At 44.5% G+C, this 26,753-nt stretch overlaps 1 protein-coding gene across 2 annotated transcripts in view; it reads left to right on the top strand.

Moving 5' to 3' along the window:
• KDM4B (lysine demethylase 4B) overlaps window positions 1-26,753 on the top strand; it is a 170,716-nt gene that overhangs the window by 54,861 nt on the left and 89,102 nt on the right. For both annotated transcript variants that reach the window (XM_063290916.1, XM_063290917.1), the window contains exons 7-8: window positions 11,237-11,286; window positions 20,036-20,139. In XM_063290916.1, the coding sequence (XP_063146986.1) occupies window positions 11,237-11,286; window positions 20,036-20,139 (154 nt within the window). The remainder of the gene's footprint in view (window positions 1-11,236; window positions 11,287-20,035; window positions 20,140-26,753) is intronic.

Here is a 26,753-nt window from a genome sequence, read left to right as displayed (position 1 = left end):
TCTTGATAATAATTCTAAGCTGTTAGATGGGAAAATTGTATTCAAAAACGCTGTTTCACACTTTATTGTTTGATGATGTGGAGTGATAGAAAATAACACATTTGCTTGCCTTTATAGTCTGATAATTATTCACATCCATCAAGCTATTCCAGGGGAATAAACACAACAAAAAAGAAATTGCACTATTAATAGCATTCTCTTCAGTAAGAATAAGGGGCATTTTTCTCATGGGACTGTCCAATTAAGAGGCCCCATGAAAGCAACTATGAAGCTTCAGTTTTTTCCCAAACAAAGGGTTTTAGAGCAGATCAGACAGCAGAGTGGGTTTAGGCAGTGGGCCAAGGCATGAGACCTGGAATTCTGAAGGGAGGACCAATAAATAGCAGTAGGCGTTTCATTAAAGCCAAGAGGAGCTACACGTGGCCCCTTTCCTCAGCAGATAAAGGGCTGCAGTTCCCACCATCACCAATCATTGACCGTATTAATTAGTTTAGTTGGATTTGGACTCCAGCAGCATTTGAAAAACTGTAATTCTTTATGACTTCCGGTTTCACTTGTATATTTGTTTCACTTAGGGGGCAGTTCTTCCCGTTTTCATCAAATTCTGATGAATAATTAACACTGAAAGTGAGAACTGTACATTTATGGCCCCTACCCCTTAAGTACCCAAAATGTTACATGAAAGGATGCAAACTGTTTGTCAGAGCAAAAGTTTGGAGATCATTTTTATTGCAGTTCTTGCTGATGTAGTAGCCTAGCGGTGACCTCACCTGAACACAGGTAGTCCTCGGTTAATGACCACTTGTTCAGCGACCATTCAAAGTTGCAACGGGGCTGAATTAGTGATTGGCAACTGGCTCACACAACGGTTGCAGCGTCCCACGGTCGCATGATCACCATTTGTGACCTGCCCTGTCGGCTTCCCACAATTGAAGTCAATGGAGAAGACAGCAAGGAAGGTTGCAAGTTGCTCCCTCTGCTTTTTCTCCCGAGGAGCCTCCTACGAAGTATGAGATCCCGGGTATCTCATACTCTGTAGCACGCTTGCGCTGCAGCAACCCTCCCCAGCCTGCATGCACTCACCGCATACCCCCCTCCCCCACTCCCAGGACTTGTACCTTCCAGCCAGCTTCCCCACTGACTTTGGTTGAGGGAAGCCGGCAGCAAGTCGCAGTCACGTGAGGTCCTTGCTTAACGACCCATGATTTTTGCTCAACGATGGCAACAGTCCCAATTACTGTTGTTAAGCAAGGAGTGCCTGTAGAGTGAACCACTTTCTTACTGGAAAAGTTGCTTTTGGAAAATATCTGGAATAGCCTGTTTGGTGTGCTCTGGGAAAAAAATGACTACAGGTAGTCCTCACTTAATGACGGTAATTGGGACTGGAATTTCCATTGCTAAGCGATGCGGTTGTAAAGCATGACATCACGTGACTATGCTGCTTAGTGATGGCAGTTCCAGGAGTCCCTGATTACCACTGTTAAGTGAACCACCACAGGTTGTTAAGCGAGGACCTCTTGTGACCATCACTTCCGACTTCTTGCCAGCTTCCCCACTGACTTTGCTTGAGGGAAGCCAGCAGGGAAGTCCGCAAATCACAGTCCCGTGACTGCAGGACACTCTGACAGTCAGAAATCTGGGCCGGTTTCTGGACGCCCAGATTGCAGTCACGTGGCTGCAGGGGCACTGTGATGGCCGGAACCTGGAGGGCTGGTCATAAGTACCACTTGTTCAGCACCGTTGCAAGTTCAAGTGGTCGCTGAACAAGTGGTTGTTAACCAAGGACTAGCTGTATTCTGAAGTTTCCTAGAATGCTCTTTATGCGCATCACGCTAATCCCTTTTGGGATAAGAAACATGATGCAAAATGCAAAAATTGAGTAATAAGTAGCCATACGATAAGGCAAGAAAACATAGCTAAAGCTTTAATATCAACACCACTGATACCTTTCCACACCTCTCCGTGGCTTTCCATCCTTCAAACAATCCCTGCTTCCACCTTCCACCATGCACGTGTACCTCTTCATATACTGTGTTGCCTTTTGTTCTCTAAACTTGTCAGGATCTCTTCAACTCCATCCAGCCATGACTTTCTCAGTCTTCCCTTTCCTCTTGACGCATTCACGCCTCCTTTATTTTGCTGTTCTGTCCTCATTCATTCTTTCTATATCATCCAAATACCTCAGGGCGTTTATTTTGTGCCGGTCACCCACTTTTTGTTCAGTCCGCATTCATTCAGCAGCCATGAATCCTTCTCCTTATCTCTCCTTGTCTTAGCACACACACAACCGTTTCTTAAGTCCCTCGTTCCTACTACAGTCAGCTCAACTGTTACGTTTTTCCTGGCATATTCACAACAATCTCTTCTGTATAGCAAAGCACATTATACACAGCTATTTTTGCTTCTTTTAATAGACAGTAATTCTTGCAACTAACCACTTATCAGCTATTTTTCTACCAGCATTTGCATGTTCTAACATTTCTCCAACCATTTCCTTTTCTTAGCAGGTATTCTGTCAAGGTACACAAATCCATCCGTTTCCTCTAGTTTTCCACCATTTATGTATCTCTCGCAATCATTCGTTCAGTTTTCCTTGTCAAATGCAACTATCCTTTGATCCATTAATTTTCGGATCCATAGTCCGTGTCGCATCCACAGGCTGTATGGATGTATATGCTGTACACGCTGTATACATTCACTGTGTGTCATTTGGGTTGTGGGCTAGCAAGATGAGATTGTTTGCTTACAGAAGTGCACGTAAATTCCCACCCCAGCCCACCTACCTTTAATGCCACCAAAAATATCCTTTATTAAATAACCAGGGGAACATCATAGATCTTTGTCTTACTCCCTGATATTATGGACGGACTTGATGAACACATGCAGGGAAGTAAAGTTGTAGTGTGTGTATGTATGAACGAAGTAATTAAATTGTATGTCGGAAAGTAAAAATTGGTGTCATCTAGGTTGTTAAGGGTGTATATAAATGTAGGAATCCATGGATTGGTGCTCGTTCCATGTTATGCTCCAGTGAATGGTGACAGTGGAGGTGCTGGAGACGAGCTTTTGGAAAAGCTGCACTGGACTCCTGGGATGAGGCAAAACATCTGGATTAGACACACCTCAGATGTTTTGTGCAAGCATACAAGCTTAGCGTCAGAATCCAGTGTGAGGCCTCCAGAAAGCAGCTGAGGAAGAGCCACACTTGGAAGAGAGGGAAGGTGAGACTGTATCAGACCGGGCTGAGCTACCTTGTGCAGCCTTAGGAGCAAGCTGCATGGTTGCAGGACCTCTTACTGCGAGCACAAAGGGTACTGAAGGAGATGCCTGGCACCCGGGTCCTGTGCATGGTCCAGTCCAGTGCCAACCGCTTGGCAAAGGCTGTCCAGGTCCAAGCAGAACCCTCCCCAGATTCACTTGCACCCTCTCAAGGAGTCACGGCCCCCTGTTGAACAATCGCCTCTGCTCTAAACTGCTCACACGATTGACAGTTTTATTATTCAGTTGTAAGCTGTGTTTACTCATATATGTAGATAGAGGTAGATGTAGATGCAGATGCAGATATAAAGACCTTTGGTCCCCTCATTGAGGGGAGGGAGTATATGTTCAATCTACATGTCAATTAAATCTGAATTTACATAATTAATGTCAACTTGTCATTTGTGGAACAACAGCAACACTGAACAACTGATGTGTAGTAACAGTTTCCATAAATAATCCAGACTTCAGATCCAGCAGACTTTGTTATTTGGGGGTGAAATCTGGAGGGAAAAAACGTCTTTTGTATCAAAATTCTACTATACCAAGATCCATTGCTTTTATCTTTACCTGAAGGCACCTACCCAACTCATAATTTAAGTAAATTTATTTTACTAGCTAATCAATAGCTTGAAATAAAAAAAAAATAGAGTCCTGTTTCTAAACTTCAGGAGTTTCCCTGTTTGGCTAGCTAAATTTTTTTTTCTTCCATCACTGAAAAAGGCTAGTTATTAGCCTCCTTTATTTATCTGTTGTCCACTAAGTCATGGCAATATTTAAAGCCCAATATACCAAGAAAAAAGCCCCAGATATTTTATTTGGTGTGGTATGAATAATTTCTTCTTGTGATATATGCATTAATCTGTGCTGCCTGATTGGGAAAAAAAGACCACTGATAAAATCAAACTGAGTTCTGATGACCTTTCTTTGACTGAAGAAGCAGTGCCCAAGTTAACTGTATTTGCCCTCCCAAACTGGTTCAAACACTGGAACATCAAAGAACATAAAGCACCAGACATACCTTGAGTCAGTGTGCCTAAAATTACAAAGAAATAATTCACTGCTGAAGTCCAACTCAGGATACAGCCGGTGGCCATTCCATTTTTAGTTAAAACGGCCCTGGGTGACTCGGCAGTGACGGTATTTATACCTTCCAAAAGAGAATATCCGCCACGCCGGCCGAACTGAAAGATCAGAACTCCACAGAAAACCGAGGGAGCTGAGGGGGTCATCGTGTCAGGTACTCCCTGCAGGGAAACAAGGAGCAGAGGGAAGGGTGGCCGGTTCAGATTTGTTGAACTTCCACAAACTGAGGGGCCTCGATTGGGCTGCGTGTAGTTGAAGGAAGGAGTGACTGGCTTTTATGAATGAGACAGAAACCTCCATGAATTGGAGGCTAGAGAGGGAGCTGAAACAAGGAGCATCTGATAGGCTTGAAACAGAAGCATCTCTTTTATGAGAAGTACGACTCTTCTCGGCTTGGTCTCACGGTCCTCCCGCTCTCCCTTCGCACCTCTCGCTTGGCCCCTTTGGTGGGCTGCTGGGGCAGGGTGGCTTTTGCAGGTTTGCAGAGCCATACTTAAAAAAAACAACCACCCCAAACCCTGCTATTTATTCATGTGAGAGGTCCCTCTTTATGAATAAGAAGCAGGGTAGTGAAATTGCGACGTGCTTGAAGCGTGCTATTTGTGCACTCACCTGTGTGGAGCTTCTGGTTGCCACTGGCAACCAGGCAAATCATTAAATGCAAAACTGCCCTTGAATGATAAGGTAGAAGCTGCACCAAGCACAACAGCAGCCTAGAGCCAGCTCTGTGAGTTAACGATAATGGATGGGCACAGGCTACAGATAGAAGCTTCACGTCTTGGCTTGCTTGACTCACGTAGCTCCTGAAGAAAAATGTACTTACTCTGCAAAGCTGCTCTGGGGTGAGAAGACAGGCTGGCAGTGTGCAGTGGCAGAGGGGTGGCTGCAGAGAAGGAAGTGATTATTACAACATTACAATTATTATTATGATTACTACTACTGTTACTACTACTACAAGTGAGTGTGAGGAGTGACAGAGAAAGAAAGTGGGGGGGGGGTAAGTTGCATGGGAGCATGACCGTGGTGGCAGAGAAGGAATGTTCAGTGAATAAGGGAGGAGGCCCATGGGGGAGGAAGGTGCTGGGCAGTTGGCAGGTAGTTGGCATGCAGAGCGGGAGGCGGGAAGAGAGGCCAAGACGCGTCAGCCTTGCCCTCCCTGCCTGTTAAGGCCTCCCCAGATCCATCTCTGCTGAAATCGGGATCAGCCTCAACAATCCGTTTGGCTTTGGCTGGATCCAAGATTTGTCCAGAAGACTACGTTCTATTCTGTTGTTCTTGACCTGTAAGGGAGAGAAAAGGCCTTTTCACACAATGACTGTGACTTTGAATTGGGGGTCCAAGCCATTGCGCAGCCACTGCAGGGATCGAGAAATAAGTGCGATCCTGCAATAGAATGATGTATATGTAAGTGCAAATAGTGTGTGTGCGTGTGTGTGCGCGTGTTTTGTATATATGTATATACAAAAATTTATATGCACACACACAAACACGTTTATATAAAAAATTGGATAGTTGGCAACATCTAGGACGCTTGACTAATTTCCAAAGAAAAAGAAGCAGTATTAGCACTGTAATGACTGTATTACTCAAACTGCCATCAAATTTGGTTCATACGTGATTATAGTAGAAATTGCTTTAATGGAGTGTAGCATACAGACCAGTGAAAAAGTTGCGGATGAAAGTTCCTGCGTTTTCCCCAAGTTAAACAGCTCAATGAATTCAAACCCCCTCCCTTTCGCACATATTCTAGAGGGGACGGACTCGTCCCTGGGGGAGCTGGGGGTGGTGACGACCGACAGAAAGCTCTGGCGTGGGCTGGTCCATGGAGTCACGAAGAGTCGGAAGCGACTGAACAAATAAACGACAACACCCTTTCACAGGCATGCAGCCCCCCTTTTCGTGCCAGTTGGTTCAGCTCCACGCAGATGTCTCCAACGGCTCAGCAGCTTGACCTTGGATACCAGAGATAGTCCAAACAAGATGCTTTCACACTCCTGGCATGTTCCCCCTCCCAATTCTGCTAACTCGCAAGTCCCAACACGTGTTAACTCCAATCATGCATGCAGGTCCAATCAGATGTTCTGGGAGCATTTGATTGGGGAGCATGATGAGCACTTGGATAGGAGGTCATCAGATATTCCCAGGATTGTAGGCTAGACTGGAAGTTTTTTTAAAAAAAGGTAAAAATTACTTCTGTATTGCTGCCAAGTAAAATACATGGACTTGTCCCCACAGTCACCAGGAGTGAAACTTGAGTTTGTTGTTACCTAAAAATGTATATCCTGCTTTTCTAGTGCATATGTATAGGTCATGTAATATAATTGTACTGCCACCACTGCAGCCACATATTTACACAGATTTGTAAGTTCTGTAGCTATTATTTGCTTTCTTTTTTAAGCTTGTGTCCAAATACTTATTTTCGTCACAGAAAATTGTAAGTGCCCACTTCCCTTAAGCCTTTAGAAGCATAAGACTGAGAGGCTTGATCATTATTTTATTTTCTCTTTCTTTTAACAAAAAGAGAATATCAGTGTTAACTCTACTGCCCTCATAAACCTCTTCTTTCCAAACACAGGGGGTTTCAGAGCAGCTGACAGAAAGAATATTTCTGGGTATTTGAACATCTCTCTTGTTTTGACACCTCTCCTTGAGGTTAATGAGTGAACAGTTTGATCTTCCTTGACATTTTGACTTTTCCCGCTGAAGGCAGCCTGTTGTAGCTGTCTCCTCCTGAGCAGGCGAACCAGAATGCTTCGGTTACTGTTCAGCAAGACGTAAGAAGAACAAGCGCTAGGGAGATGAGATGGTCCCAGTGTGAATCAAATGCTGGCTTGTTTGGCTTTAGAAAGCGACCCCTTTCTGTCACTGGGGCAGAGTTAGGGAGACATCAGATATCGTTGTGTGGCAGATGGAGTTTGGAGGCAGAGCCCCAGTTACGGGTTTCTGTGGATCTAGCAGTTAGCCACCTGGATTTTGCATGGGCATCTAGCATTTAGCATAACATTGGAATATAGATTACGGATTAGTTTCATGACTCAGAGACAAAGCTGCTCACTAGGCTTGGATCTGCCCTCTGCCTTGAAGTAACACTGTGGCTTTATTTCTCCCAGCCACACTGCCTTTGTAAGACCAAAATAAATACATTATTCTACCTTACAGAATTAATTGCTGTGGTTGCTGAGGCAGTGGGTCCCCTCAGGCTAAATAAATACATGTTTATGTGTCTATGTCTGTGTGTGTCTGCCAAGTATTATTTGAAGAAATAGATGATACTCGTGCATGGGATGCCAAAGATGAGACCTCTTTTCCCTTTAGATGGAAGACAGATTTGTAAGAGATCAGTTCCCATGCACTGAGGCTTGGAGGTGCAGCACAGCCTCCGCATCAGGCGCTGGAGGACATCTGGCGTCTCAGTGGTTTTGCTCTGCTGATTGGCCAGAATCGGTGCTCCCGGGCCTGTGTCTCAGACCGAACGTTGCCAGGGGAGGGTGGTTGGGCATTCCTTTGCCTCACATCTTTCAAACCGAGGTCTGTAGTTGTGCTTCCGTTGGCGGGTTAGAATTAATTTCTGAGGCTTTGTCTTTTTCCATTCTGTGGGATGGGCTTAGATTGGGTTGGGTCCATTTTCTCTTCCTAATTTGAAAGAAAGAAATAAGTGCCCCCCTCCCCCCGTTATGAGCAAGAGTATGCTGGCTGTTCTCAGTATGTCTGGCAAGACCGCGGTGCTTTCTCTCCCTCTCCTGCTTTTAAGCTCCTTAATGCATTTCCTGGGTTCCTGTCCAAGCAGCGCCATATGAATTCCATGGGACATCTCTCTAGAATTCAGTTAGGTGCTTCTGCAGTCTGCAGGCTACGATAACACAGTAACCATGTTCCCACATATTAACTTCAACAGCCTCACAATTCAATTAATCTTATCTTTATAACTCCCAATTACAGGCAGTAATTAAGTAAAAATAGCACGGTAATCCAAAGAATGGCATTAATCGTTGACTGCCTCATAACAGTGAATGCGCCCTTTCCCAAATCTTTCAACACATTCCCAGAAGTAATAGGATAACTCATTTCTTGTTAATCCCCCAGAAGAAGTATTTGGATCTGGACTAATTTATTCATTATTTTTATTTGTTTTATGTTAGTGATAAATGGCTTTAAAAAAATTAAAATTCAAGGCAAACAAAACTTAGTTTAAAGGTGCATTGTTGCGGCTTCAGTCAGAAGGGTTCTTGGTCTTCGGAATAGACTCTTAGCTTACTTTGTAAGATCAGCTATTACTTCTTTTTTAAATTACATTTTTGTTTGAAGATACCAGTTTAAATTAGTTTAAATGCAAAGTCCCAGCACTCCCTTTCTAACCATATTTTCTTTCTGGATCTCCCACTTAACATTAGAGCATGAGTTTGCTGATCATTTCAGGGGCAAAACGTCACTTTAATCTATAGAAAATTTGGGATGTGATATCTTTTTTTTTTTTAATTTTTTCAAGAGGCTTTGTAGTTGCCAGTGAAAGAGACTTCTCCCACGAGAAACGCAGGAGCCTGATAAGAGAAGCCTGGTCTCTAGACTTGTGTATAGGTAGTCCTTGCTTAACAGTAATTCATTCAGTGATCATTCGAAGTTGCAGCGGTGCTGAATGCATGGCAGTTACAACCAGTCCTCAAAGTTTTGGCTGCCGCAGCACCACAGCAGTCAACTGATCAACTTTTGGGCCCTTGGCAGCCCGCCCACATTTATGACCACAGCTTGTACTTCAACTCCCCTCCGCCTGTCCCCCCTCTTCAGCAGTGGGAGGAAGAAGACGGTGAACGTCAGCCGGGGGGCGAAGGGGGCAGCAGGGGTGGGCAGCAGAGTGCAGAGCGGCCAAAAGGGCGGAGATGGGGGGAGGCAGGCGGGTGGGGGGAGTTGAGGTGGAGGTGAGGGTGGCAGGGCAGGAGAAGTGTGAGGTCCTGGCCTAGCAACTGCAATCGGAGTACCAGAACTGCTGTCGCTAAGCAGTGCAGTCGCCTGATGTTTCACCTAACCATCGCTTTGCTTAGCGATGGAAATTCCAGTCCCAGTTGGGGTCATTAAGCGAGGACTACCTGTATGTTTATGAAATGATACAAGAATACACAGAACTCATGCCCATTCAGTTATTTATTGATTAGATTGATATTCTGCCTTTTCTCCAGGTGCTTTAAACAGTATCCATAGGAGTCCCTCTTCCGGTTTTTCTCCACAACAGCAACCGTATTAGATATGTCGGGGTAAGAGATGGTGACTGGCCAGATGAGACTGGACCAAAGTCACCCAAGGAGCTTCTGCAGCTGAGAGCGAACTTGAGCCTTAATTACTACACCACACTGGCTGTTGATGGTAGCAACTAGGGATGGTGTCTTTTTGTCGGGACTCCTAAGTTCTCATGTTGCCCAAGGAAGATGTATGTGAGTAAGACCTCGTCTTCTCAGGGAACCTTCAGCTCCTCCTGATGCATTACCTTGTTCCTTTCCCATCTGAGGATATAGTCCTTCCTCTGTCCTCTCTGTACACCTCTCAAGTTGTATGTTCACTTCAGGATCACAATGGAGGTGATTCTTTTTATGAGGTCAACCTTTATTGCCAAACAGTTCTTGCCATTTTTCATAAGGCTTCTGGTAGATGTAGTCCTTTTCTGAGGCAACCTTTCTCTATTCTCAGAAAGGAGAGCTATAACCATTGTTGGAGTAGTTCACGGTAACGTCAGTTGTGCAGTTGCTTGTCTTGTTGGGCTGGATTCTTTCTATTTTCTAGATCTTAAGAACACAAATGCGTGTCTTGAGACGTCAACACCTCTTGCTGATTTTGCATCCCTGATTGGATGGGACACTGGGGCAGTCCTTTTCTCTAGTGCCATCCATTAACTTTGTACTAGATTATCCTGATGCGTATATAATTGCCTGCAGATTATGTTGCTCCTAACAAAAATGGTTGTTGGAGGAAAATCCTGAGAGTACCTTGGACTGCAAGGAGATCGAACCAGTCCATACTCCAGGAAATAAAGCCAGACTGCTCAATTGAGGGGATGATATTAAAGGCAAAACTGAAGTACTTTGGCCACATAATGAGAAGACAGGACACCCTGGAGAAGATGCTGATGCTGGGGAGAGTGGAGGGCAAAAGGAAGAGGGGCCGACCAAGGGCAAGGTGGACGGATGATATTCTAGAGGGGACGGACTCGTCTCTGGGGGAGCTGGGGGTGGTGACGACCGGCAGGAAGCTCTGGCGTGGGCTGGTCCATGAAGTCACGAAGAGTCGGAAGCGACTGGACAAATAAACAACAAACAAAAATTGTAGCTGTTTGGAGAGAAAGAATCAGTACTGTGGTAGTTTCTACAAGGGCCCTGATTATCATGCCGTTTTCCAAATGCTAGTGGACTATGTTCTACTCACTCATTAAGTAGGCCAGGCTTTCTGAGGATGATGGGCCTGAAGATTATACTGTAAACACATTCCAGGGCCTACTTCTGTGTTTCTTCCCTTCATCTGGGACTTTCAAGAAGAAACAGAGAGTAGACTAAGAGTGCCTAAAATAATCCATCACGGACCTTCTTTATGCTGAAATGGGCTTTCCGGAGCTGACACATTCTGTGACGGTGTTCTTCACGCTCTTACAGCAGTTCATCAACTTTCCTCCTCCCTTCCCTTACTCTGTTCCTTGTCTGGGAAAGCGAAGCTCCAAAAGAGGTTCATCTTCCACCATCCTGTTGTGTTTAGCTAACCTCCTGTTTGAAATCATGTATGGAGAAGAGAGATGTTGGCTAGTGAGCGGTGAAGGGCAAAGAACAGGCTTCTGCAGACAGGCTCCTAATGACTCAGTGTGGGAATAGAGGTTCTAGACTTAATTTTGCTGATGAGCTTTTGTTTCCCTTGCCAGGTACGCTATACCCCCAGAACACGGCAAGCGGCTGGAAAGACTGGCAAAAGGTAAGATTGTTACATGCATTGAAGGGACTGACTGGGCAGCTGCCCAAGGACTAATTTTGGATAAGTGAATCAACAACATTACTCCAGTTCTGATGCTACAGAGTCTGACAGTATGTGTGGACCTACATATATACATACATACATACGTGTATTCTTTGTGACAGCTTCTGCATGAAGTGCATCTGTGCTTGTACACTGTGACTGGTTCACATATGCCTTGGAAAGCTAACCTATCCTAGGTTTTTTAGTTTAAAGCAAGGTGTTAACCCTGCCAATAATGAACAAACCACAGTTAAACTATGGCTCAGTGCACAGTGTGTATGTTTACTGGGAGCAGCCCTGAATTTCTGCTTGTGAAGAATTTACTTACCTGTGAAATGCTTATATCAAAAGGAGAGTAATTTGTCTGTCTTAGGTTCACTAGGTGTCAATTTTCCTCCATCACACATACACTTTGTGTTAGTGCCCCTTTGCCTTCTTAACTGTTGCTATTGTGAGTAGCTGTTACATTACACCTGACTTCCGTATCCTTAAAAATAATCAAGAGAAAGCGAACACCAAGGAGAGAGAGTAGAAGACTCACTTAAAACAGCTTATGCTGTACTTGCACAATAGAAATCTCAATGGAAGCTGCTGCTTTAGGTAATCAGGACCAGGACCATTTACAGCAGCGAACACTGAGGCTGTCACTTTGGCTTAAGCCTAAACAAAATTGGTATTAAGTATGGTCTCTGATGGTTGCCCCAGCCAGTTTTGATGGTATACTCTGGCTGTTGTCTTTCTGATTGGGTGGTAGTCCTAGACCAGCTTCAGAGGCCTTGGAATAGTCTTAAGACTTTTACTGGGCTGAAGTGAAGGAAGGCTCCTGTCCCAGTGAAGAGTGAGTTGTTATCTCTGTGTTGTGGGGTGACAGGAAGACGCAAGCGTAGGTCTCCCTCTCAATTCTCCTACAGTGCAGAATGCCTCCGTAAAAAAAATATTTCTTTCTCATTTGTTAAATACAAATACATTCATGTTGATCACTGAGCATTTTTTCAGTGGTTCAGCAATTGTGGATATAGTGGGGGCACACTTAATGAGGTTTTCTCTTCGTGATGTGCATAACATGACATATGCTGTTCTGGCCAACAGTATTGTGGGCTGATCTAGGGATATCAAGAAATGCCCCATGCACGAACCATTTAATGCAAGAAACAGCAGGTTTCAGGTGGTTCATGCCCGAGCCCAAACCCTTGTGTTCTGGATATTTTGGTTCATATATAGGTGCAGAGTACAGGAAAATGTGAAGGATGCATATCAGCTGCAGCTGAAAAGAGAGGAGAAAGGAAGGCGTTGGAGAGATCATGGGGATAGGCCCTACTAGGAGCTGCTAAGGAGTTGATCCACAACAGCCTTGCCCTACTTGGCCTGTTAAAATCACTCCAGGATCCCTCTGGATTTTGTTTTGGCTGAAACCCAACATAATCAATACATTCCAGTCCAGCAGAATTTCTCGGACACCATGGTTTGTTTGCAGTTAGAAACAAAACACGTTATCTATTTTAGGAACACACCTAGTCCGATTCCTATATGCAGTTCATAGTTTCCTTCCCCCCTCCTCCTCTTTGGCTTGTCACTCCATGTAGCGATCCTAAAGTTACTTGTACTATGACTTGCATCATAGTTACGTCCTTGCCCATTTTGAGACAGTATTAGGACTAGCTGGGTTCTTTTCCTCTAACCCAAATAGGGTAGTGTTCTTTGGCATTGCATGTCTCTTGATCCCATGCAAGATCCATGAGCAAGAGGCATCTGGGGCAGATGGTGCCCTGGTGATCATCCAGAAGTCTTTGAAAACTTGGCTGTTCTCCTAGGCCTGGGAGTAGGGAGCTTGTGGAGCCCCTGCCAGTTGTGTTTTAGGTTATAGGAAGTTTTGATCAGTGCATTACTGCAATTGAAACTTTCTAGGTTTCCAGCTCCCTTGGCCAACGAAGTTAGTCACTGATGCTGGATCTTGTTCTTTTCATGGGCTTTCATCTGCCTGCTGGCACAGCCTTGTCCCCCTGAAGTGCCTCACTGCTGAAAGCTAAGCTGCCCTTTGGGAATCATGATCTTGGAATCATCACCTGAGTTGCAGTAGTAAGATACCCAGTCAACTATTTGAGTTGCCCCAAGCGGAAGGATGGGGCTGGGACCAGAGGTGGCAGGAAATGTTCTTCTTGACCTACTCCCTTTCTGAGATTGCTGAGTAAGTAGGACGGAAACCCAGGTTCCAACACCTTCTTGCCTGGGTTTGAATTCGTGGGGAAGGAAGAGGCCTCCCACCCAAAGCATTTGAAATGGGAGGACGAATGCAGCCGAGGCATATTTATTAGATAAAGGCAAATGGTCACGTGCCATTTGGAGCAGCAACCCTGCCATAATGTATGCTGTCTGAACAACTGCATTTTTCCCTCCGATTTTCAGTACCCATGGGATACTGTCCAATAGGAAGCCTCATTCTTGACATACCTAACTGACCATTTTCTTTATAGGGGAAAGGATGGGGAAAAAAGGCAGGCAGGCAGTTAGTTATTGGGCTGCACCTTCAATGTCAAATAAATAGAAAAAATACATGAGGTGTCCAGATGAAGGAAAGCATCATCACCTGTCTCTCGGGAAGCCATTCCCTCTGGTGACATTGTGTAAAATAGAAACAACATATTGAAAACCAGTGACTGGAAAATGAGAGCTGCAAACCAATTTTTTATTCACACCATTTTCCTTGGTCATATGTCAAGCTTTACAAAAACTACCATTTCAGCAAGCATAAAACCTCCATAAATCCTGATTGCCCATAAGAAGATATAGGCGCATGTTGTGTTTCAAGATAGAATTTGGAAGTCTGTATTAAATTGAATTTGTGGGATGTTATTTCTTCACTACCCATCTTCCTTCATTTTTGGAAGCTAATGCTGGATTGTAATGATTTGGTAGGATAGGTGGTTTTGCTGTTAGTTGTTCCATCTGGAAGCTAATGAGTACATATTTTAAAAATAATAATCTGCTTCTTGGTGTGGTCAAGAGTTCTTCTTGGTCCACCCCTTGTCAGTAGCAACATTCCTTCCAGGTAAGACAATTGCAGCTCTATCTCCGTATCTGATTGTAGGTGAGGACCATTAGAAAAGCCATGCTGGACCAGATCAAAACCCCGTCTTCTGATCCCAGAATGGCCATCTAACACACAACATTTGACAAACCATTTCAAGAGGTGGTGGGTATTCTGTCCCCCAATGAACAAGTGGTTTTGGGGTTATACAAGATAAAACTGGCGAATTTGACTGTACCCAAAGAACAGGCATGAGCAGAACGGCCAGCTTTTTGCACATGCAGAAAAATGATGGACACCTTTTATTTGTAAGCGGCCCAGAGTCACTTCCATAGTGAGATGGACAGTGTATAAATTTAATAAATAAATAAGACGAGTGCAATTTTGTCTTTGTGTGAAGCAACCTGGCTCTCTACATTTTCATACCTGGTAATTTCTGAGCCTCGTGTGGTGCAGAGTGGTAGGCGGGAGTATTGCAACCCAAACTCTCCCCATGACCCGAGTTTGATCCCAGAGGAAGCTGGATTCTTGGGTAGCCGGCTCAGGTTGACTCAGCCTTCCATCCTTCCAAGGTCGGTAAAATGAGCACCCGGCTTGCTGGGGAAGGTGACGGCTGGGGAAGGCAGTGGCCAACCACCCGGCTCGATAGTCTGCCGAGAAAATGTCACGAAAACAGCGTTCCCCCCAAAGGGTCAGACATGACTTGGTGCTTGCACAGGGGACCTTTCACCTTTCACCAGTTGCTGACTAATCCATCCCATGTTAATCTGAATCACCTTTTATATATCTCACATCCATATCACCCTTTTCCACTGTTAGTGAATTAGCTAGCAAAATCGGGATTGCAGTATACTGAATCAGTTAATGTTACAGATGTTCCATGGGAGGTTTTTAAAAAACCAGAAAATTGAAAATGTACCCTCTAATTTCAGAGGACATAGCTGATCCCTTAATGCTGCTGAACCTGAAAATCCCATTTTGTTTTTAGGACAGTTGAGAACACAGTTATTTCCTTAAGAATTCGTGCGATATTTTCAGGAGCCAGTCTTATCCTAGCCTCCCAACTCTGCTTGAGACAACAGCAACAAATTGCTAATTTGATTCCATAGATTTAGCATATACAGTACATGTCTATAGTCACTTGCCTTTACACCTGAAGTCAGCAGATGGAGAGTTCAAATGAAACTCAGTGAGACTGGATCCTCCTCTCTCCAAAATGTTGGTACTACAAATAGGACTGGGAGTTGGGAGAAGGGAGATGGATGTATTATGCACTTGTGCTGCACACAGTTGTAAGGATGAATTAACATTAAAGACTGTTTACCACAGAGACTTCTATATTTTGATCTTTATAAATTCCCCTACAGCATTTGGTATTTAGAAGATGGTGGTGTGGCACTGTCTGGGAAAAATAGAACACAGCATTAACTCCACACTTCCCAATGCATCACTGCTCCAAAGATGTTCAGAACATAGAACAAGCTTGCGATTAATACGGAAAATGAATAGCTGAGCTATAAATGGGCTCACTGGGAGAGTTGTGGAACCCATGGAGGAATCGTTAATGTGTTGCCACGTTATTGGTGCTAATCACTTAAAATGTGCTCCTTTATTAGTAGCTTTAATGAGAGCCACTTAAACTGTGCATTAAAAAGAAGAACTGCAGAGAAGGACGATGAACTGGGTGGCAGGCACTCGTAATTCTAATTGAAATGCTTTTAGTACAGGGGGCGGAAAAGTTGCCAGAAGCCAGTAATTCTTTGCACTTTTAAAAACCTCCATTATGTAGCATCAATTAGTGTTTTGTTGTTCAACTGTTGGAATTATATTTTATTTGTGTAAGCTTCCTCCCCTTTTCCCCACATCCACTCCCTCTCTTCCCCACCCCACAGTTCTGGGCCTGTTTCATTGGTAGCATATTGGGTAGAAGCCTTGAAAAATCCTCAGAGGCCTCCAGTCTTCCTGGACCACTACCATGAGGGTGTCGGTCTGGTTCACTTAGCAGTCGACCCCTGTGTTGGGAGTAGCCGGGCAGAAGACAGCCATTTTTTTAAAAAGCTTCTTCAAAAAAAAGGGTAACTTGCCAAGAATCTAAGACCAAAGAAGAAGTGGGGTCTGACCCCCCAAACATAAGCTGTCTTTTTTTTTTAATCGGTAGGTCATGAAGGAAAATTTAGTCTTCCTTCTACTTTTCGAATAACCCATCTACCACCTCTCTGGGCCTTTACACTGCCCTGTCCTGTCCCGAGCCCAGCTGAACACCTGGCCATCCACACTCGGAATGTCGGCACGCATCTCTGGCAGCCGCCTGAGTTCCAAACGGGTTACTTCTGCACTACACCAGCTTTACTTTGACATAGGAACGAATGCCACCAAACTTGAGGTGCTGGTTTCTTACTTACACTATTTTTTGAGTGGGAGGGAAAATCCCATTAAATAAACACTCCCCAGCGGTTCCTTACAGGCGCATTCGCTTACAATTCTGCCACCCCTAGCAGTGCTGCGTAATCGTGGAAGGCGGAGAGATAAAAGACGCAGGAACTCCGGGGTGTCAAGAACATCCGTTTTGTAGCAGCTGGAAGTACCTGGCGGGCTGCGGGACTCTTCTGTCAGGAAGTCGAGACCTGAGGCGAGAGGGTCTCCCCATCCAACCCCCAGATTGAGGGGTCTGCGGGGATAGATCAGATTTTCACTGCAGCATTTGCTGAACTGGAGGAACAAAAACATTCATACCGCATGCAGGTTTTTATTTGCCCAGGGAGAGGCTGTAAGGCGATAGGTGTCCTCTTCGAGATACCCTGAAGCACGCTTCCTTATTTGTTCAGTTTCTAAGGCTGTCCACTTGACAAGTGAATCTGGGCGGCTAACAAGGGTTAAAAGCATCAGAGGGAGAGGCTGCTGCTTTGGGCTTTTTTTGAAGCTGCTGTTTGCAGACACACCGCTACAGAGCGCGGCCCAAGGAGGGGAAACACTGAGGAGAAAGAGAAAAGAATCCTGTACTATTTGGAACATGCAGCTCCTCTGGGAAGAGGGAAGCCGGCAAAGCACCCGAGCGCCATAAAGAGTCAGATTGCCAGTGTGCTGAATCCAGCATGGGTGCAGCACGCGGAATAACAAGGCTGACGTTCCAGATTTAAAATCAGGAGTCTGGTAACACCTTTTCTGACTCACAAATTCTGTTGAAAGGCAAAAGCTTTTGTGAGCTGCAACTCACTTCATCAGCTCAAGAGCTGATGCGTTTTCATAAAACTTGTCACCATAGATCAGCCTTGCTCAACCTTTTGACCCTGGAGGAACCCTTGAAATATTTTCCAGGCCTTGGGGAACCCCTGCGCATTCAGGCTCAAATATAGGCCAGGAGTCACAAAATTATTCTGTTCTTTTCACGGGTAGGCCTGTACAGACGCATGAACAGTGTCCTTAAACTCAAAGAATGAAACTTAGTTCTTTAATGTAGGAGGGACCCTGGTTGAGAAACCCTCTCATAGATCAACATGGCTCTCCTACAGCAGCAGCTCAAAGAGCCATTAATGTTGGGGGTAGCGTTCACCATCCATCTCAAGCAGAATTGTGGTATATAATATCATACCCAATGAAAAATAGAAGAATTTCCCTGCTAGATGAGATCAAAGGACCGTCTTGGCCAGTATTCTGTTTCCACCATGATAGCAAATGCCAACAGGATGTATCCAAAATGATGAGCAGAACTCTACCCTCCCACTGGTCCTGTCGAACAGTTTATGGTCTTCATTTGTCCCAGTATCTGGGGAACAGAAGTGGGAGAGTTTTCTGGCATTTGTGGGCTTGTTGCTGGCAACTGGTTGATCCAGGAGGGACAGAATTGTGGATGATAAACCTCTGACTGTTTCACCTTATCAGCTGAGGATAAAAGGGAGGTCCTCCATTTAATAGCCAGTTTTCCAACTCTAGGCTTGTGTGATTCAAAGTGAATCTGTTGTGTCTTGCACAATAGATAAAATTCTTTTCTATGTTCAGCATGAAGAACTAAGACTCAGTTTTGGCTGCTCGCCTGCCTTATCAGTGTGAAAAGCATTTCATTTCCATAGACCTCGACAAATGCAGTGGGACAGTGAACAAATAGCACTAATGCTGCAGTGAAGCTAACTTGTTCGGCTTATTGTAATTCATTTGCATGGCACACAGTCACTGTAATAAGAAAAATGTTGGCAAAATCTATTTGGTTGATTGAGCAAGGAAATGTTTTTGCAAGAATGCTACAGGTTTCAGCCCCGCACTTCATGAGGTGAACAAAGTGCCTTTTACCTATTTCAACATAAGCTAGCATTGGCTTTTATTAAGTACTTTATTTCATTATATTGGCTTATTAAAATATTTCTGCACTGTACTACGTTTCGGTCACCAGCTGCTCAGAGGCATATAAGCCTAAAATCAGAAACACAGGCAACCTCTAGCTGATGGTAGTCGCCATACACTTTTTTATCTGCAGTATCGTACAAGCTTCAGTTGTGTTAAGTTAAATGAAGTTAAATTTAAAGTAGATGAAAGTTAAAGGTACTGATGTACGTAACCTAAAGAGCTGCCAAGGACGTCAACAGCATTCCTGTTTCCAAGCGAAAACAGTGTATGGCTTTCCATAGGAAAAGAACTGTTTTTGTTCCTCGTGAGCCAGCTGAAGCTTTCCTTTTGCCTGTATCTGTGAGAGTGAACATGTTGAGGGGAGGGGGAGAGAAATACATTCTTTCGTCTTGTTACTTTGCTACAGAAGTACAGAACTAGCACAGTGCAAGAGCAGAGTTTTCTCTTCAGCCTGGCTTTGAGTGAGCGTGTCCTTGCACTTGCACTTCTCTATTAGTCCTGGATGCTAGAGAATGTAAGTGTGAAAAACAGTCTTTGTTGGCACATGCGTGTGTGGCATTTGCACTCTCTGTCTCTCTCGTAGTTTGCATATATGCACACACTTGATAAGATGCTTAATCTGTGCTTGGTTATGAACATTAAGGAAATCGACATGAATATAGGAAACCAACTAGTATTTTTTAAAAAATTGATTGTTACTTCTTTGATAATGCCAGTCGCGCGCGCTCAGCCCAACTCACCCCACAGGGTGGTGGTTAGGGGGAAAATTGGGGGAGGAGGGAGTAATAGGTATGTTCCCCGCCTTGAGTTACTTATAAAAAAATAATAAAGGCAGGATAATAAGCGAGTGAGTAGGTAAATAAATACGTACACAGTAGTCTTCCTTACAAAGAAGGAGTGGAGGTTATGATTCCCCCAATTTCCAACCCGCAGTCTTTATGCTCTGTCAGAAGCAGTTTGTTCATTTCATGTGCTGTTTCTCTATGTGAGGCCAAGGGTGAGCCGATCTGTTTCCAGTGTGCTTTCCTCTTCTTAGGGATACACCAAGCAGATCTGGCGCACTCACACATGCACTCTCCCCGCTGACTTCATCCTCACCTAGTTATAGTCAATTTGGCCTCTTCAACATCTTGCCTGCAGTTTAGAGAGTGAAATGCTTTCTGGTTTTCAAACATGCAAGGCCTCGACTGAGCTTGGAGTCTCTTAGTGATACACCTTAGAAAATGCGTCCTTTGCAACCTTGAGATTGTTCACAACTAGCTTTAATCGGTGGGGGGGATCACAGGTATTTCTTGAGGTGTGGTGATACTTACTGTGTTTTTCTCCTTTTGAATCGTTTTGTAGGGTTTTTTCCTGGGAGCTCTCAAGGGTGCGATGCCTTCCTCCGTCACAAGATGACCCTCATTTCGCCCTCTATCTTGAAAAAATACAGTATCCCTTTTGACCGGGTACGTACACAGTCTGTTTCCAAGAAATCTTCTGCCAGCTGTCAGAACATTATCCTCTCTGAGGGAAGAGCACAGAGAAAAAGACGACGAACACTCTGTGACAGTGGGGTCAAACTCCAATAGAAACTAGGACTACTAAACATAAGGGTCCTTGCGAGCCACACGTTGATTTAGACAACCATATACACATACACGCGCGCACCCGCGCACATGCATACATACATATTCCTCGACTTACAACCACAACAAGGACCAGAAAATTGAACATTAAGCGGTGGGGTTGTTAAGCAAGGCATCGTGTGACTGCACCCAATTTTACAACATTTTTTGCAGTGATCATTAAGTGAATCACTGCGGTGGTTAAGCAAATCACGAGGTTATTAAGTGCATCACACGGACATTAAGCAAATCATGCAGCTTCCCATTGATTTTACTTGTTGGAATCCGGCTGGGAAGGTCGCAAATGGTGATCGTGTGACCCTGGGATGCTGCGACTATCATAAATACATGCCGGTTGCCAAGCGCCTGAATTTTGATCACATGACCATGGGGATGCTGCAGTGGTCATAAATGCTAGGACCAGTCGTAAGTCACCTTTTTCAGCGCCATCATAACTTCAAATGGTTGCTAAACGAGTGGTCATAAGTCAAGGATTACCTGTATGTGTATATGTTTCATTCATCAATACGTTAAAATCAGATAGGGACTAGCTATAACTCATACATGAAAAAGAAATGTGTTGTTGTTATTACAGACTTGATTTGTTTTCAATATTTATGTGTAATTATATATGTGTGTGCGTATATATATTTCCCCAGCATCCCACTCTGAGTGTCCTCATAGCCTACTGCCTAATTATTGCACAAACCGCCTCCTTGCCTCCTGCTCCCACTTACCGCCTCCCTGGTATGTTCCCTCTAATTTCTGACTTCCCCTGTGCGGGCAAAAAATGGTTGTGCGGTTTTTTCCAAACCAAGTACAAATTTGTGCACCACAATATTAGAATACGGGCAAATTGCAAGTACGTGTTACTGTGACATGTTAAAATATTTATGTATTTCATAGTTGAAGTATAGAAGCTAGAAAGTAGGACAGTATGTCGCATACTGCACGTGCTTGAAAGTTGTGCCTTCAGGTTGCCAGATTCCTGGCAACTGCCCCCCACACTTTTCCTAGCGTTTTTCAGAAGTGACCTGGCAGTTCCTTCGTTCTGGGGTGAACGTGGTGGGCCGCGCGTGGCCTGTGTGTCTGACGCCTGTGTTCAGCCTCAGCCTAGCATCTCCCATGCGCTCCAGAGGTCCTGGAAGCTGCAGCCTCAATCCGTTTAAGCCATGTACCGTGCTCCCCCACCCCCATTCAGAACTAGGGTTCAAACTCCGCAGTGAGAAACAAGTGCCCTGCTAAATGTAGCTGTACCTCCAGGCACAAATTTGTACATCTGATTTTGTTACTGTAAACCAAACCTTATGCTTGGAAAAAAAATTATATATGTACATGTGTGTGTGTGTGTGTGTGTATATGTATATGTATATGTGTATGTATATATATTCCCTTCTCACCCCTATGGGCGGTATGTACATGTGCCATATATATATATGGCGTAAAAGTAAAAGCACCTCTGTGAAGAGCTTTCTAAACTAGGGCTCATTCAACGACCTGAATAATGAACTTCCCACCCCAGTTTTGCAGATAGACAAATGGTGGCTTAGTTTAACACAGCCTCCAGCTGGGCGAGCAGATGGAAGTGCAGGAAAACTCTGGTTAGGAGGGCTCCTGGCAGGCTGTTCTTGCAGGAGTGGATAAGCATCCAAATTAAGCACTTGTGACTGCGGGGCGGGGGGGGGGGGAGTTTCACATAACTCAGTCTTGTCATCCTGCAGGTAGTTCTAGTTTCACCTTTCCATCCATGGGCTAATTGTCAGTGTGGAAGGACCATATTTACACAGAAGAACAGGCCCAGAGGGGCAGAGGAGGGGAGACAAAGCACATGTACTAAAGGCAGCACTTCGTATTGTTCCTTGGCTACGTTTTGGTGCGACTTCATGGCTGCGAGGGGCCTCTTGCCCATCCTTGACATTCTCGAGAGCTTACACTTCGGGGCAGAAGTTTGGAGTGGGGGGGCATGAGCTTGTGTGTCATCCATTGGGTGGATTTCACTGTCCAGTCATTATTAATCTGTTTCATCCTTGGGTCTGAAGAAACTCTGTGCACTTCATTCTTGTGACTGAGATTTTCACCCAGTTAAGATTAGATAAAATGCTCCTGTCTTCATGTCCGAAAGAGGCTGTGGGATAAGATCCTGCCAAGAATGTTGACCTTACTTTGCCTGTGTTTTTTCCACTTTCCCCTGGGCAGTTTTCTTAATGTCTCTTAAGGAGAGCGAGGCTATGATGGTGAGGGTGTGAGGAGGATTTTGTTAAAACCCTGCCTGGGTCTGACTGTACAGAGCACCCCCATTGGCTTCTTTCTAGTCAAACACTCTGTACTTTGTATTACTAGCAGTTGGGAGGAATGAAGTAGCAGATTGGTGTGTTTGCTTGTTCTTTTTAAATATGTTGCTTTTTGAGCGAAAAAGCACTCTTCAGAGTGCTTTACAAAGTAGCATTTTAAAATAGCATTTAAATCAACAAAATGTAAAATACAACCCACTGAAATAGCAAGCTACCGTGAGATTTAACAACTGAAAATGGCTGTCTTAATTAACTTTTTATCAGAAACGTGCGTGTAACGTGGACCGTGTACAGCAAGTACAGGTATACAGGCATCGGTGACTTTCCGTAAGCAACAGCGTAGTCCTCCTAGTAAGTTAACCAGCCCTAAGAAGTACCAGTGGTTGCTCACCTGTCTCTCTTCCTGGGGGAGGGGCGGCGTTCCAGAGGGAGGGCGCCACGATGCTTTCCAGCTGAAGGCAGCTACGTCTGCGTAAGGCCCATCCGGCACAGCCAGCGGGCGCTGTCGTCCAAAGCATCTGGAGGGCACTGGTAGCCCAGCCAGGACCTGCAGGACACAGTGCAAAATAAGAAGGACTGTGATCATACTGGCTTGATAGACTTATGTGGTTTTCTCGTGTGGTTTAGAGCCATATGGTTTAATATAGAAACCTTACATCGACCCGATAGCAGATCAACAGCTGATGCAGTTCTTTCAGCAGCCGCCTTATTTAAGAGTAGGCTGGAAGGACGCTTAATGCCTGTTTAAAAACAGTCGGAAATCACCCTGTCTCCATATTAAAGCTGTTGTGGAGAGTAGCGGAGAACCCCATTTTAGCTTCCAGCGCTGTAAGCCTTTCTGAATGGCCTCCTCATATAACGAATTCCTCCTTTGTCTTCACTGCATCCGTTCAGCCGGTCCTTCCACTGTCCTTAAAATAAACATAAAGGATGTTTTTGTCTCCTCTTAAACTCCGTCTGAGTAAGTGGCATTAAACAGTCTTGAAAGGAGGACCCTTCACAGCTGGGAAGAGTAGGAAAATAAGATTCCTTTGACTCGCTGCATGCCAGAGATGGGTGTTCAGTTTTCTCTCTCGGGCTTTTCTGCGTTACGGCTTTTTCTGACACTGGATTCGTTACAGTGGGTCAGTTTTGGTCAGCTGCAGCCTTTATGTGGAACATGAGGGGAGACACTGCAAAAAAGATCCCTTTCTGAGTCAATTGCGTGGTGCGTAATTCCCTTTGAAAACGTGCAGTCGGTAGAGAAACAGTCCGAAGGGTTGGTGAACCTCAGCCCCTTCCAGTGGAGGGAAAAGTGGACACTAACACTTGGTGGGACACCATTGGGAGGGAGGGGAGAGAGTTCCTGTTCTGACCTCACCTCACCTCTTCTCCTCTTAGGAGAGTCGTGCTCCATGGTGTGGTTGGGGAGAGAACCCCCTTACTGGAATTCGCCTTGACCGTAGGGAGCTAAGTTGAAGCAGGAGCCATTTCTGGGGCTACCTTCAAATCAAGGAGAGCAAACCAGATGGCTGCCCCACTCTTCTCCCTTCTTCATAAAGTGCCACCTGGAATCCATTCACAGAAATTCCTGGCCAGCTTCAAACAGGGCAAATACCTGGGCATTTATAAATCTCTATAATAGTAGTTATTTCTCAAAAGAACTCAGATCAATGCCCAGGCTTCTTAATAATTAAAAATGTGTATTTCTGTAATCTCCTATTGATTTCTCCATTTATTCTGTGAAGACCTTGCACAAGTCAGTAAATTTGGGACCTTTCACTGTGAGGAGCAGCTGGTGTTGGCTTTTCCTCAATAGTTACCACTTTTCTGTCCAGGTCTATCCATCAGCTGAAGCATTTTTCTAATTTATTGGTGGGATATTGTTGACAGCAGTGATGTGAGAAGGATCATTCTGGGGCTTGGGATGAGGATACGTTGGTGTGGATTTTCTGACAATGGTGTAATCTCTCTGTCTGCTTAACTTAACCATCTGCAGCTCTGTCTTGATTTATGAGCAATTTGAAATGGGTCTTGGCAGCAGAGGCCAGGCATGAATTTCTCTCACTGTAAGGGGTGCATTGGGTGGGTGCGTGAGGGGGGAGTCAATAAAAGGCTCCTTAGAGCACCATTACTAGGGTCCATGTGCTAGGTTGGGTGTCCCTTCTTAAAAAAAATACGGGCATGAGACTTCATCCCTGTATGTGTATTTATTTGATATTTTTAAAAAAATAGCCTCAGGGCTATTAAATATGTCATACACGGGCATCAGTATCACTTACCGCCTGTTCTTCATGTTGGCTCCCTAGTCAGGACTGGCACAGGGTATTTATTTATTTTTTGATTGATTCATGCACATGGTAATTTGCACAAAATCCTCATAGCTTGCAACAGTATAAACAGAATTGAAATCAAAATGGTAACACAGTCCATCACACTGCTAGAATAAAAACAGATGGCGTCCCTCCCCAAATGCCTTCTGGAATAGCTCAGTTTTCACCAACCTCCAGAAGGGTATTGGGGTAGGCACTACTCTGCTCAAAATGTAAGGGCTGTAAGAGAAGAAGCATTGATTGGGAATCCCTGCACCTCGGTGCCCCCTTTACTTCCTGGTGGTAGTGGGTTACTAATCTTTTCTGTTGGAGAGCATGTACTGGATCGGTCAGTTCAGGGCAGGGAAGGTGGCCCTGCAGACACCTAGGAGGCAAGCCATGCTCTGGCACCCGAGGCAGAAAGCCTCAGTGGCATCTCCTTTTCACTTAAGCAACACAGCACTGCCCACCCTTGGTTCCATCATACATTTGCCTTTCATTTTTAAAACCTTTTGTGCCCCCTTTGCTGCAGATGTCAATTCCGTCAAAGCATGGTTTTCTTGGTCTTCTCCTGCCTTTCAACCCACTCGTTCTTCCTTAGTGTATTCGTTTTGCGATTTTATATCATTCATTCTATCTGTGTAATCAAACCGTCTCAATGAACCTCTTTTGTACTGGCTGCTTATCTTGTCACTCACTTATTTTTGAACTTCCCACTCTTTTTATTTTTTCATCTGCTGTTCTTAAGTTCCCCATGATTTTTTGTGTGCCTCCTGACATAGTTACTTCTCACTTGCATATGACACAGTAAGTAGAAGCACAGTCTTACACATAGCCATTTTTGCTTCTTTCAGCAAACTTTTCTTTCTCACAGCTACTGCTACTTTTTGGCCAGTATTAATACCTCTGAAAATTTATCTATTCATTTCCCCATCTTTGGTAAACACTCTGCCAAGATACTTACATTCATTTGCTTGCTCTAGTTTTTCGCCATTGCAAAGATATTACTCTTCAGTACTTAATTTTCATGTCCATTGTCCTCCTTCCATGGTGCAGTTTAATACTTGCTGTAAATAATTCAGGTTGTCACCCAACAAATGGTATCCAAGCACACACACACACACACTTCCCCAGCACACACACCTTTAACGTCTCCACAAGCATTCTTTCATGTTTCTCCATCAATGCATAATGCGCATGTTTGTGCATACACGTTTGCATGCAGATAAATTGAACGAGGATTAGCAGGAAGGCACTCACACTTCTGTGAGGCTAGTTTGAAAACCCTAACTCTCTATGTTCCCCACCTCAGCCCCCCAAGCTAAAGGAGAACCAAATTCTGTTATTCTCTAAAATGTCTATAAAGCTAGATATTTTAAACCTTGCTTCCCTCCTTATGTAATAAATCAGGACCCAGCCTGGTGACATTTACAGCGATGAGAAAGATGGGTTTCAGCTCTCAGATGATGTTGCTGTGAATGGTAAAGGAGATTAAATTGGTTCTTGACATCCTTTCTCTTTCATCTTGTTCTGTGGATATTTGTCCCATTCTTGATTTCCTTTTCGGTATTTTAGAGTTAGGCACCTCACGCGTGTAATCTAAATGAAGAGAGGGGAAATGTTAGAGAGAAAGAGAGGAATGTACAAAAGCCTAAAAGAGGAGTTTATTGTCGTACAGGACTTTGTGAGTGACGGAAGCTATAGTGCTTCTCTGCTTTTAGATTGTCTCGCTCTACGGACGCACCTAGTTTTTGAATTTACTGCAGCTCACATCTGTGTAGAGCTTGTTGGCAGAATCTGAGCATTCTACTCCAAGCACGAGCAGCAGAGCTAAGTTCATTCTCTTTGGCTAGCCTTGATAGTGAAGCTGCAA

This window comes from Candoia aspera, chromosome 1 (assembly GCF_035149785.1).
Source record: "Candoia aspera isolate rCanAsp1 chromosome 1, rCanAsp1.hap2, whole genome shotgun sequence".
NCBI lineage: Eukaryota > Metazoa > Chordata > Lepidosauria > Squamata > Boidae > Candoia > Candoia aspera.
Note: the sequence above shows the minus strand (reverse complement) of the source record. Positions and strands in the feature narration are given on the sequence as shown.